This window comes from Dipodomys spectabilis, unplaced genomic scaffold, assembly GCF_019054845.1.
Source record: "Dipodomys spectabilis isolate Male_0828 unplaced genomic scaffold, ASM1905484v1 ptg000051l, whole genome shotgun sequence".
Taxonomy (NCBI): Eukaryota; Metazoa; Chordata; class Mammalia; order Rodentia; family Heteromyidae; genus Dipodomys; species Dipodomys spectabilis.
The window spans coordinates 12,895,000-12,908,307 of record NW_024870728.1 but is presented as its reverse complement, the minus strand read 5'-3'; the positions used below and the strand labels follow the sequence as shown (position 1 = coordinate 12,908,307).

At 53.9% G+C, this 13,308-nt stretch overlaps 1 protein-coding gene across 7 annotated transcripts in view; it reads right to left on the bottom strand.

The window, feature by feature from the left end:
- The window catches only part of Tns1 (tensin 1), a 185,641-nt gene that overhangs the window by 35,441 nt on the left and 136,892 nt on the right, over positions 1 to 13,308 (bottom strand). For 6 of the 7 annotated variants that reach the window (XM_042679011.1, XM_042679018.1, XM_042679012.1 and 3 more), the window contains one exon: positions 8,878 to 10,404. In XM_042679011.1, coding sequence (XP_042534945.1) covers positions 8,878 to 10,404 — 1,527 coding nt within the window. The remainder of the gene's footprint in view (positions 1 to 8,877; positions 10,405 to 13,308) is intronic. The other variant, XM_042679013.1, reaches the window with a different exon arrangement.

Below are 13,308 nucleotides of genomic sequence, written 5' to 3'. Positions count from 1 at the left end.
ACTGCTGGGCCCTAGGAATGTGTCAGTGCAGCCAAGCAGGAATCAATCCACATCCTCAATCATCTTCCCATCTACAATGAGCTCTGTACATCCGGCAGCCCCTGGGAGACCCAAGCTGGCCCTATGGCAGCCATGATGAGTGGCGCCAGCTAGGAAACAAACCTTCCTGCTGGTCACAAGCAGCAGGCTGCTGGCTGCCAGGTTCACAGCTGATACTCTAAGACTGCCTCACACAACCCCTGCAGCACACATTCATACGCTCCCAGGATGGGGGCTCCCAGGGCCTGTAAGCATGTCTATGTGCTGACACAACACACAGACATGAAATGCAGACGGCATGGAGGAGGGGGTTTGTACTCAAGTAGTACCTCTGCCTGCCAACTCAACTGAGACCAGGGTCGACTTCTCCCTGCCTCCCGCAAGCTGTCGAAAGCAAACGGGCCCCTAATCGCAGACTGTCCTCATTTGCAGAATAGAGAAATATGTGCGTTCCAAGACGGAGCTGCTGGAAGCATCCACCAGGAATGGAGGAGGGTGTGGCTTGGGGGTAGGGGAGCCATGCTGGCTGCCTCCACCAAGTCGGACTCCTAGGCTTTGGAGGACGTCGTACCGGGCCAGCACCTCAGCCAGACCTGTGGGAGGATGCCTTTAGCCTCAGCCATGCATCCTCCTTCCTCCCACAGCCCCTGACCCACACTCAGTCCTCTGGGGAATGTGGACCAGAGCTGTTGCTGGCTTCGTTCCTGGCACTCACATTAGAGAGAAACAGACACAGCCATTGATTTTCTAACAATGCTGTGACAGAGGAGGATGGCTGGAGAAGGGCGCTGGGGGTGAAGGAATCATCAGGGCTGGTTGCAGTTCCGGCCTCACCCACCTCAGTAGCCTCATTCCTGGTGGCTTCTCTGCCTTGTCAGGGAATGACCTGGTTCCCTATTTGGAGGTCGGATGCTTTAATTTTGCCTAAAATGGACTGGTTCCCTCAGCAGCAGCCGTTGGGAGCCAAGGTGGCCCCTCACATGGGGCTCACCACAGGGCCCTGCCCAGGACAGTCAGCCAGCCACCAGACAGTGCATCCAGCCTTCTTGGTTCTTTTCTTCCCCCGGCTGCCATACGGGAAAAAAGTCCTGACCAGCGCCAAGGAGGAAGGACCAAAAGACCACCAGAGTCAGGGGGCTGCAGGATAGAACCTCCCCATCCCCCACTGCAAAGGGAAGAAGACCCTTACCTTCTACTCCTACAGGCCAGCCCCCTGGGGAGGGTTGCCAGGGTACCCCATGACAGCAGTGGCCTGTCACAGCCACTCACATTCTTTAAACACAGTGTCCCACTGTTGTCCCCCTTGGCAAGCCCAGTGCTACCCTGGAGAGTCTGGAGAGAGAGCCCCTACTCCCCCCACCCTCTCGCTTTCGTCTCTCTAAGGGAGGGGAGCGGGCATGGAGGAGAGAGAAGAGAGCGCCATTGTTCCTAAGCCAAGCAGAGTCGCCTGGACACAAGCTGACAGCCAGTGTCAGAGAGAGAAAACAACCCTCTCATGTCTCAGGGACTGACCGTCATAAAAATAACCTGCTCCCCAGCCCTGCCCTCCACCTGGACTTCCTCAGTCCCCAGCCCCATTATTCTCTCTCTCGGTGTCTCTGTCTCCTACATGCACACAGGCGCAGTGGGCACGCATGCATGTGTGCACATGTGTGTGTGCGCGCACACACACAAACAGAAGGGCAGCAGGCCACTATGATAGTGGAGTCTTTGGGGATGCTGACCCTCTCTACAGTCAGCCCCTACAAACCCCTGCAAGAAATGAGGGGCCCTGAGGAAGAAAGGATGAAAGAGGAACTCTGGAAGGTTCTCTCAGGTCATCTGGAGAACTCTGCCCTCTGCCCAAGGAACCTGAGGAGCAGGAAGCCCTGACAGATCATGACACCTCCTGTCAGAGAGCCTGCCTCATCCTCTATGGCTGGCATTGAGTTCTGCTGTCCTGTGAATGTTGTCACCTCAGCCAGGGACTGCCACACAGCTCCAGACGTGAGGACCAGTGCAGGGGTCGGTGCCACTGCCAAGGAGCCACACTGCCATCAGGATGGGGTTGTTCCCAGAACAGCTCTCTGCCCTGGGCTCCCCTCACAAGAGCAGATAGGAGACAATTGACCCTGCCACCCAATCCACACACTTGCACATGTGTAAATGCACACATGCACACACACATACACACACACACTGCAATTCTGGAAGCTGAAGTCCTGACACATAACTAAACACCCTTTGGAAAAGCACTGATCCCTCACCCAGTCACATGGACAAATACCCTGGTGTCATCACAGCCCCCAGAATGCCCCAGGCTGGTCACCCTCCACCCCCCACAGACCCAGCTCTTCTTTCCAGCCTTCCGATTTCCAAAAGACTGGATTGCTCAGCTCCAGACGGCAGGACTGGGTGTCCGACTGCATGCCCGGGCTCCAGAAGTGGGAGGATCCAGGAGGAAGGCCACCTGCTGGACCAGGGCACCAGAAAGCCACACGGCGACCACACTAGCAGCCCCAGGGCAAGTCATGCCAGCTCCCCTCGGGACAGGATCCCCCACCCAGATCCCGCCAATCATACTCTCTACCGCTGGGCTGAGAGGAGGGCTGAAGTGGGGGAGGAAGGAGGAGGAGGAAGAAGGAGGAGGAGGAATTGAGGGGAGAGGCTGCCTGAGCCATCTCCTAGTTATCCATGAATCAGAACAACAAAGGACCAGGAGGCACTGCCATTGTGGTCCATAATTCCCACATCCCCTCAGCCTCTTCCTGGAGCTCCTCAAGGCCATGGCACTGGGCTAGCTGAATATACTGTCTCTCTGACAGCAGCCTCCAGGTTCAGAGATGGAGGCAAAGACCTGGGGGTTCCTTCCTTAGGCCTAAGCCCCTAAGGCCCTGCTTTTTCTAAGAGGCTGGGAGTTATGTGAGTGGACATCATTGCCTCAAATCAAAAACCAGACCCCCAGTGAGGCATTGGTAGTTCCTACCTGTAAGCCTAACTACTCAGGAAGCTGGGATCTGAGGTTCCTAGTTGGAAGCCAGCTGAGCAGGAAAGTACAAGAGACTCTTATCTCCAATCAACTATCAAAAAAGCAGGAAGTGGAGCTGTGGCTCAAGTGGCAGAGTGCTAGCCTTGAGTGAAAAAACTAAGGAACTCTGCCCAGGTCCAGAGTTCAAGACCCGGTAGTGGCACACACAATAATAATAATAATAAAATAATAATAATAATAGCAACAACAATTATCAATTTCTTTTAAAAAAGAAGCAGGACCCTGATGCAGGCAGGACTACCATACCACTGAGCAAAATGTGTATGCCAGGCCTTGAACCTCTATTTCCAGATTGGGAAAATGAACTCCAAAGAGGTTAAAAAACAAAAACAAAAACCTTCCCAAGGGCACAGGCAGGACCAGGGCCACAACTCAAGCTTCTGACTCTTGCCCATGAGTCTTAGCGTCAGAGTCAGCAGGGGCCCCCTGTCCTGTCCGGGAGATGCGCCCTGCTCAAGAGTGGTCAGAGCAGCGGGAACTGGGCCACCCACCACTCCCTGTCCTGTGCCTGCTAGCCCCACACAAAGCCCAGCCTGGCTCCTGGAGAGAGACCTGGCCCTGCAGCCCAGCCTGTCTACCTGAGGCGGCTAGTGGGAACCGTCCGGAGACCTCACTGGGGAGGCCTGTGTCTCCCCCCCCCCCGCCTCCCCGGGGACCCTGAAAGCTCAGACCCTGTTCCCGCAGGCAAGGCCATGCATCCATGCAGGAGGGGGCCTGGGCTCATGCACAGAGGAGGGAGAGGGAGCTGGACCGGGTGGAGAGGGAAAATGGGCAAAAGGAGAGGAAACAACAAGGAGGGATGGAAAGGGGACAACTTCTAAAGAAGGACAGGAGGGAGGGAGGAAGGGAGGGAAACAAGAGCTACCAAGGGAAGGGGGAGAGACCAACCAGAAAGCGAGGCAGCTCGGTGGAGAGGAGGGGGCCGGAAGCTGCCCCTCTGAGCCAGGCCCTGAAGTTTGGCATTGTATGCTGCCCACCCGCACCCCAGGGGAGCCGGCAGGAGGGGAGGCAGGCGGGAGGGAGGTACCAGGCAAAGCCAGTGACCCACCAAGGGCACAGAGAACAGGTGGACACAGGCATGGGAGGGAGGGGGAGGGAGGGAGGCAGAGGACAAGGCATTAAACAAGACGAAACAAAACAAAAACAAAGAGAAAAATCAAGATTAGTTGATGTTCTGCCTATGGATCTGGCCACACACTGGCGGGAGGAGGGGAGTTGGACAAGAAGAGAGGGTAGCTCGGGGTCACGCTCCTCACAGAGCACTGGGACCCTAGTTTCTAACCCCACAGCGGGAGAAGAAGATGGCAGCCCAGGACCAGAGATTTCAGTCTTGTCACTCCTCCCCTCCCCTCCCGGCTGCTTCACCCCCAGCCTGGCCCATCTTCCTTTCTGTCATGGGTCACCTGCCTGTTTGGACAGGGAGTCCTTGCCAGTCTTCATTGGCTCTGCCTTTGTCCCTGCCTTTGCTTTTCTTCTCACATTCCTGTCCAGTCTGTCCCTAAATCTCATTGGCTTCACTGCTAAAATGTGTCTACACTCTTCCTCCCATCCCCACCACTTCCTCCCTGATCAATAGCAGCAGCCTCCAACCTTGCCCATCCTTTTCTATCCTGGACACACTGGTCCTTTGAAGAACAAGCCAAATGATGTCACCCTGTGGACCAAATCCTCCCCAAGACTTCCCATCCCACAGAGAGCAAAAAGCCAAAGTCCTTAGGATCAACTACAAGACCAACAGGAAGCTAGCCCCATTCCCGTTCTCTTTCATTCCTCACCTGCTCCAGCCACAGCAGGCACATTTCTGCCCCCAGGCCCTTTACACTTCCTAGTCTACGTAGTACGTTCACTCACTGCCCATGAAATCCCTGACTATCCCATATCAAATGCAACACACACACACACACACACACACACACCTTCAAACCCTCACTGATAGGCCACTGTTTTATCTCTATGGGGCTGATCAGCCATCTGAAATACACACACACACACACACACACACATACACACACACACACACACACACACACACACATATTTGCTTCTTTGGGCAGTGTCCAACTCAGCTGTAGGGAAAGGTGTTATGTACTGCTTGTCACCATTTTTCCAGAACCTAGCCTAGCAAGTCGCACAGACTAAAGGTGCAGCGCAGCAGCCTTGCCATGTTGAATGGGCCTTGGACTCAGCCTGATATTTATTTTTAAAAATGCCAATGCCAACTCTGAAAGAGTGACCTCAGTATTTCTCTCTACATTTATCCATCCTTTATAACTTCATCAAGAGGTATCAGAGCTCCTGGGTGGGTTTTACTTAGCCCCCTAGGCTAGTAGACCCATCCCCCCACCTCCTTAGAGACTTCATCCTATCCATCTCCATCATTTTCTTTCTTCTTATCCTTCCTTCTCCAGCCTCCCCCTCCCCTCTCCTCATCATCTACCTAAAAAACAAGTCTCGTGACTCTATTAACAGTTCCCAAGATTGAGCTGCCCTCTTTAACGCTGCTCTCTCTCCTTTCATCAGAAAACCGCTCTAGAGCACAGGTGGCCTTCACTCTCTCTCCACTCCCTCCTCATCCTTCCAGGCCTGCTTCCTGTCACCAGCACTCTACTCACACTCGTGTTTGAACATCACTGGGCCACCTAATTCAACAGCCTCGTGGCTCTTTATTCTCCCCATCAGACTTGGCAGATGCCATTGAAATCTCCCCCCTCCTCCCAAAATCCTTTACTCTCTTGACTTTGGATGACACAGTGTCCTTGTCTCTGTCACCGCTCTGAGCTTTCTTTCACACATCCTCTCAGCCTGGTCTCCTTTCTCCCTCCTCATGGCTACACTCTCTCAGCTACGTCAAAGAGACCTCACCACACCCACAGTTCACTCTCCACTCCAAAATCCACACACAGCTCTTCCCATCCTGCTCTGCGCCAATTCCACAAACCCATATCCTTTGCCAGACTCGAGAGACCCACCCAGTAAGCGTCACCATGCACCACGCCTGCTCCAGCTCTTCTTCCCCCTCTGCAGGTTAAAGGACCCTCGTTCTATCATCTTCACTGTCTCCCTCCCTGTCACTCACCACAGCCAATAAGTTTGTGACTGCCTTGGCTCTGCCGTCATAGTACCCATGACATCACTAGGTATTTTCCATGCCCATGGTAAGCACCCTAATCCAGGGCTCCAGGACCAGGGATAGCTAATAAGCTGTTAGCATCTCCCCTTCAAATCACACCCATTTTCATCCTTCCTGCCTAGACCTACCAGATATATCTGCAAGAAGCACAGCTCTGCTCATGGTTCATCCTCCTGATGAAGACACCTAATGGCTGCCCCCACCACTGCTAGATAAACTGCAGTTTAGTAATTAAAAGACATCCTGATGCCAGGCACCAGCTGCTCATGCCTATCATCCACGTTACTCAGGAGGCTGAGATCTGAGAATCAAAGTTTGGAGCTTCTGCCTCCCGGGAAGACAAATTAGAAAGACTTATCGACCATGAACCAGCCAAAAGTAGGACACAAGTAAATCAAGTAATAGAGCACCAGCTATGAGTGAAATGGCCAAGAAAGAGGTTAAGGTTGTGAGTTCAAGCCTGAGCCAGGTCCTTCCTGAGACTTCCTGTCATGGCCTACAGTACTATCCATCCACTGTTAGCCCTACAGATACTTCCTGTGCTTTCTTGTCCTCACCATGGGCCTGCTTTACCCAGGGCCCTCACCCACTTTCAAAAACACTTCCATCTCCCATGGTTTGGTTCAACCATGCCCCCATGCTCCTCCTCATCCTCGCTAGCTCTCCACTTCTCTTCCCCAGATCTTTCTCTATACCTCTTATAACAAAGGAATACAACTTCATCTTTTCTGTTTCCTTCTTGTGGTTAGTTTTGCTTTGCTTGATTTTGGTGCTGGCAACCAAAGCCAAAGCCTTGTGCGTACAAGGCAAGATTTCTACCACTTGAACTATATCCCTAGACCATAACTTAAAATTCCTGTTCTTTTTCTCTCCTAAATGCCAGACTCTAAGAATAAGACCCATATCTGATTTCCAACCTGCACTGAAATTTCCATCATTCACCTAAGAAGTGTCCAAAGACATAGCCCATCAGTCTAATCACTGATCAGAACTTCAGACACCTCCATTGGATTCCCAACTCTAACTCTTATTATTTCTTTGTCTTGTCTTTTGCATTGGATGACACTTCCAATACAGTATTACATGATAAGGATAGTCATGTTAATAATGATATTCGATACTTATGTTGCCCATCCCTAAGTGTGATGTGCACTATAAATAAGTCTACTCTTTCCCAAATTAGGAAAGATGTATCCTAGCTTTTGAGACAGTCTACAGTAAGAGCATTGGAAGGAGGATTGCATTTCTAAAATGTAATCTCTCCTCAATAAAACCAAGAGGAAAAGGGTTTCTGCTGACCAAACAGCCAGGGAGGGTCCCTCATACCAGGGACCCAGAAGTGGGGGTCAACAAAAGTCACAGCCCCATCTAGAACAGCCCAGGCCACACTTCACCCCTAGAGACACAGAGTTGTTTCTGGGTCCTGACTGCAGGAAGCAAGGCCCTGACTTCCAGCTTCCTTGGTGTAAATACATCTGCAGGCCACTCAGAGTGGAACTGGGGATTCTCTACTCCAAAGTGCAGGGGCAGAGCACCCATGCCCCCACACCCAGTCCTGAGCTCAACACAGAGCCAGCTGGCCTCCTGAGCAGCTTCCCCTAAATCATGGCCCATCCCCAGGGAGGGTGTCTCCCTCCCTCCCTCCCTGCAGCTGGCATGGTGACTCAGAGACCCCTAAATTTAGGAAAAGGGTGGAGGGCAGAGCCAGCTGATCTTCCTCCCCTGGGAACTCCTACCACCCAGTCAGCTGAGGAGCAGGGCTCAAGGCCCACCTCTCCCAGCCCCACTCTCTGAGCCACCCCTGCCCTGGGCCCTACCTCACAACAAATCAGCCTAAAGGACTTCCTGCTCAGGCTCTCTGTCCTGGTGGACCAGTCAGAGAGTAGGGCCAGTGAGTTTTCTCTCTTGGGTTAGATATTCATTTCTCTCCCCTCTCCACCCCCCAATAGGTTCTTCCGTCTGTCCTCTACTCTCCTCTCTCTCCAGCTAGCTTTCTGGATCTCTCTGGTATGAAAAGGAGCTTTGTTTCACATACTGAGCTGGTTCTAGCAAGGGCAACACAACAGCTGACCGAGAAGGGAGACCTTTCCCCAATGACAAAATTCCTTAAAGGTCCCCAGGAGGATGAGTCTCAGACTGAACTGAGCCTGGGGCGGGAGGGGGCGGGTAGCTCACCCCTACAGGCCTCCTGAGGGCCTCCGGGAAGTCCTAAGAGAAAAACCAAGTCCATAGAGCCCCTCCACCCCCAGCCTTCTCCATGCTTGTCGTGAAGATGGGGAAGTCTGAGCATGGCAGACAGTCCCTTAGAAAGTCTGTACTCTGCCTACCAGGAAGCTCGCCTTCATTGCCTTAGGCATTACATTCCCAGGTTCTAGAGGCCTTGGTCTCACTTCTGCCACAGCACCATGCCCTCTGTGGGTGCAGCCTGTGTACCTTGACTAGACAGTAAATTTCCTGAAGCCAGGAACTGAGAGATATTGATTTTTTGAGTCTACATGTCTGGTTTGGTTCCTAATAGGCAGTAAATGTGGGGAAAGATGGCTGGGCACATGCTCCTTCAACCTTCAGGGCTGCAGAGGGTCCACTGCTATGTTTACCTCCCCACCCTCCCATACCACAGAGGGAAGGGGTGAAGGGGAAGGAGGGGACATCCACCTCACGGGGACCCCAAGGCTCTTACCTGCCACCCGGTGGGCCACCAGCCCTTCCAGGTTCAGTGGCTCTTCCTCAGGAGTTCGGGAGGGGTCTGAAGTTGCTTCCTTTGGTGGGAGCTGAGGCTGAGCTGTGAGGCCAGGGAGAGAGGCCGGGGGCTGCTGAGGCCCTGCAGGGCTGTGGGTGAAGGTAGGCGAGGAGGAGGCAGCTGGGCTCTTTGGACGGAAACTCTGGTTGGCCCCAGCTGGACAAGACTGATACTCATAAGGTGTATAAGACCTGCTAGGAGCCACAGGCTCGGGGATTCCGGTGGCATGCCCACTGGGAATGTAGCCAGATCTGGACTGGGTGAGTGGATGGGACTGGCGGGAAGACCCTGAGAGGGGCTGAGAGGAGAGTGGGGAAGCCCCTGGCCAGGCCCCAGGGACGCTCTGTGACTTGTGCAGGGGGGCAGCAGCGGTGGTGGGCTCCAGGTCCAGCATCAGCAGATTGAGGGTCTCAATGGACTGCTCGATCTCCTGCTGGGAGGCTGCTCTAGGGAACTCGGGGAGAGCAGGGGTGGGGGTTTCTGCCAGTGGCTGGGGGCTGGGTCTGTTGCTTGGAAGACTCTCCAGCTGGCGAGGAGGTGGGCGAGGCTGCTGCTGCTGCTGCTGCTGCTGCCATGAATTCAAGCCCCTCTGTACAGCCTCCCGACTGCTGCCACCACGGGCTGGAGCAGGGGGCAACTGGGGCTCCACATCCGGAAAGGACTGAGAGCGGAACATGCCACTGGGGTCATGGCCATAGTGGGAGGTGGTCACTGGCTGTGGCCAGGCTGGGTGGAGCCCCTCACGCTGGTAGCCAGCTAAACCCTCCTGCGCGGAGTAAGAGGGTTTCATGGGGGCCACATGGCTGGCATGGGCAGTTGCTGCCCGGCTGGCTGACTCATAGGGGTAGCCCCCGCCATTGACCAGAGGTTCCCTGGGGTATGGCTTGTCCAGACCATTGGTGAGTGGGGATAGAGGCTCAGGGTAACCTCCCTCACTGATGTTGGTGACCCCGTCCAGGGAAGACAGAGTTCCCATACTGCCTCCACTGTGCCCATCCTGGTTGGGCAGCTCATCATCCAGGATGTCTGTCTCTCGCTCGGATGCCAAGGTCCCACCGTTGACATGAACCTGGGCTGGAACAACATGGCGGCCGGAGGAAGGCACAGCCGAGCCCCCAAGTGGGCGGGACCTGAGGTGCTGTGAGTGGTACATGGCACCTTGTTTCTCTCGCTCTAAGCCAAAGCCACTGAGCAGGCGGTCCAGCTCCTGCTTCTCCTGGGGACTCAGGGAAGTGGGGGCCCCAGCAGCCCCCGGGCCAGGCTCATCGGTCTTGTCTGTCTTGGTGGAAGCTGTAGAGTTGCCTGAATCGCTGCTCACGGACAGGGTGTGCTCCACGTGATTGGGTGTGGCCGACAGGGCAGGGCAAGTAACAGCCACTACCCCGGTGCTGCCGTTGAGGGAATCCTTCTTCTTCACCTTGGCATACAGGCTCCCATCCAGTGGCCCCTGGGTGTGTCCCACCACTTCTGTAAAACAGGGCAGGGCAAGGGGAGACAGCAGGCAGCGGACATTAGTGGAAGGCTGCCAGGGGGACATCTGCCATGCTCCCAAGAAAGGAGCTAAGATCTCCCATTCCCCGGATCCCCAAACCCTCATCTGAGAGGGCAAAAGAGAAGGACCCTTCTTCAGGCTTTCCAGGAGAGCCTTCACCAACACCCTGCTTCAAGCCAGACAACACCACTGAGGACAGAGCACGTGGCCCAGCTTCCACACTCAGCTATGGAGTTTCACCAGCGTCACAAACATGGAGGCCTCAGCTACTCCCCCAGTGTCCTTGTCTATGCTATGGAGATGGTAAAAGAATCAGATTGAGCTCAATGAAATGGCCGATAGTGCATCAAAATGAGCTGACATGTCATGTACTGAGACCACTAACCCCTACCATGAAATGTCAGCATCTGGGAATCATGACCATCAGTTCCTGAAGGTCCCTCCTCAAGTATAATCAGCTCCCTCCTCATCTCCATTCACAAAGCTTGCCTCTGATTCCTAGAATTCCTACTCCAGGCTCATTGGAGGCAGAGGCCAGGAGACGCAGGTGTTACAGTGACCACACATGGAGGTGTAAGCATGGTGATCCAGGCCTCCTCTATGGGCAGCATTCACCCAAGGTTATGGGAGAGAGCCTGGAAGGGCAGTAGAGGGGCTGTGAGGGGTTGGGGGGGAGAGGGGGAGAGTTGGGGCAGGTGCAGGAAGAAGGCAGACTGAGGTTCTCTAGGACAAACTTTTTCTGGAGCCTCTAGTTTGGCCCAACCCAAAGAATTTTCTAAGGCTGTTCAGACAATACCATTCAGCCCATCCACGGACATTTCCAGAGGCGTTTCCCTGGTCTTCCCCGGCACTGTGCCCTCTTCAGCCAGTTCACAGACCCATACCACTCAAGCCTCCACAAAAGCAGTCACTAGTCAAGAAATGGTTAGCTGGGTGCGATGCAGCAAGCCCACAAAAATGAGTGTCCCGATTACCATTGCTCAGGACCCTGGAAGAGCCAGGTGGAGGCGGAGCTCAGTAAGACACCAGTCCCCTGCCAAAGGGGACAAGCTCTGCCAGGGAGGGAGGGGTGGCATGGGGGATGATGGGGGTTCTGGATCCGGGTGGTAGGGGAGCATCTCAGGCATAGAGAGAAGAGCTGACAGCTCTAGGGACCCTTGGGGAACAACATGCTCTGAAAGGAAAAAGTGAGTGCTGAGTGGCTAGAGGCCAGAGGGCTGACTCAGGAAGAGAACTTCCCCGCCCAGAGCGCCTCCCGGATTCCACACACCATATAGTCAGAAGCTCAGCCTCCAGCCCCAGCACGCACACATGCACACCAACGTACACACACGTACATGCACACATGTACACATACTTCCTCTCCCTTCTGTCCTATCCCAGCCCCTAGCCAGCAGGGGGCTGGGGGGGGGGGGGGAAGCCCACTCCAAAGCGCAGCCACAACTCCAGCCAGCATACCAGTAGTTACACACAGAACCAGACACAAAGATGGCTGGAGACACACGCCACCCAAAAACCAGCCAAGTCAGAAAGAGCCAGGCGTGCACTCACTGGGCACCCACACGACTCAACACTGAGAAGCACTGTTGGAAAACACGGGCAGACACCATAGTTGCCAGTGTGTGGTGCACAGCTCCATATGCCAAACACATGGCTGGGTACTTTGACACACACGTTTTTTTCTGCCTGTGAGTCTCATAGGGCTCTGCCTCACGGAAAGATGGATAAACAGGCTCAGTGGTGCAAAAATGCACACTACCTAGTTAAAGATCAGCCTTAAATCAGAACTAATTTGCTTTAAAGACCATATAATTTGTATTATGCTACACAACACACACACACACACACACACACACACACACACACACGCACACACACGAATAAAAGCAGGAATACCACAAAATAAGTACTTCAATTTAAAGCCACAAACATCTCAAAAAAAAAAAAAAAATACAAATGTCCCTGCCATACCCAAGGTTCTGCCCTCAGGCCAGAAGTAACAGTCTCTAAAAATAAACCCTTAGACAGAAGCTCAGGGCCAAAAACAAGTGATCAGACAAACCACACAACAGGAATGTCCCAATCAACACACACACACACACACACACACACACACACACACACACACACACACACACACACACACAGAAACCACAGGCCAACCAACCAAGTTATCTCACTAGAGGACTTGTACATCAGGCCCTGAGTCCCCCTAAACACACACACACACGCTCACACACACATACACATGCACATGCATGCACACTTGCACACTGGGGCTCTGCCTCTCCACTGCACTCGGCAGAGCCACACATCTTCCCTCAGTCTTCCTGAGGCTTCAGAGCCTCAGCCAGAGGTGGGTTACTTTTCATCTAAAGATCCTAGGTGCTGGATTGAACAGTTAAGGGGCTTGGGCTGAGATGTGTACTGAGTTCCCCCCAACCTCCCCTGTTTCCAGCCTCCTCAAGGAGGCTAAGGTCTGGGCATGGTTGCCTCTCCAGCTAATCCAGTGATCATCTTCAAGGGGTCCAAGCAGCAAGGTGAGAGAGGCTGCCCATCATGCCTATCTCTCCGAGAACTAGCTCCTGGCTACACACGGAAACAGAAGTTCTCCAGCAGGCTGTTTCTACAGGTGGTCATTTAGTACTATGGGGGTCCCTGGAGGACCTGGCTTTCGTTCCTTCTGAGTCAGGAAGGCAGCAGGACCTGTCTGCAGGTGCCATACTGCAATGCCAGCATGTGCCTTCCGGGATAATGCTGCTTTTGCCTCTTCTGGGCACCCAGCAGGGCTGGGTATGGGTTGTACAAGTCATACTCCCATGCTTGGCAGTCAGCAGAGTCCTCCTAGGGGCTGGACAGGACTGAAGACCTACAGCTTT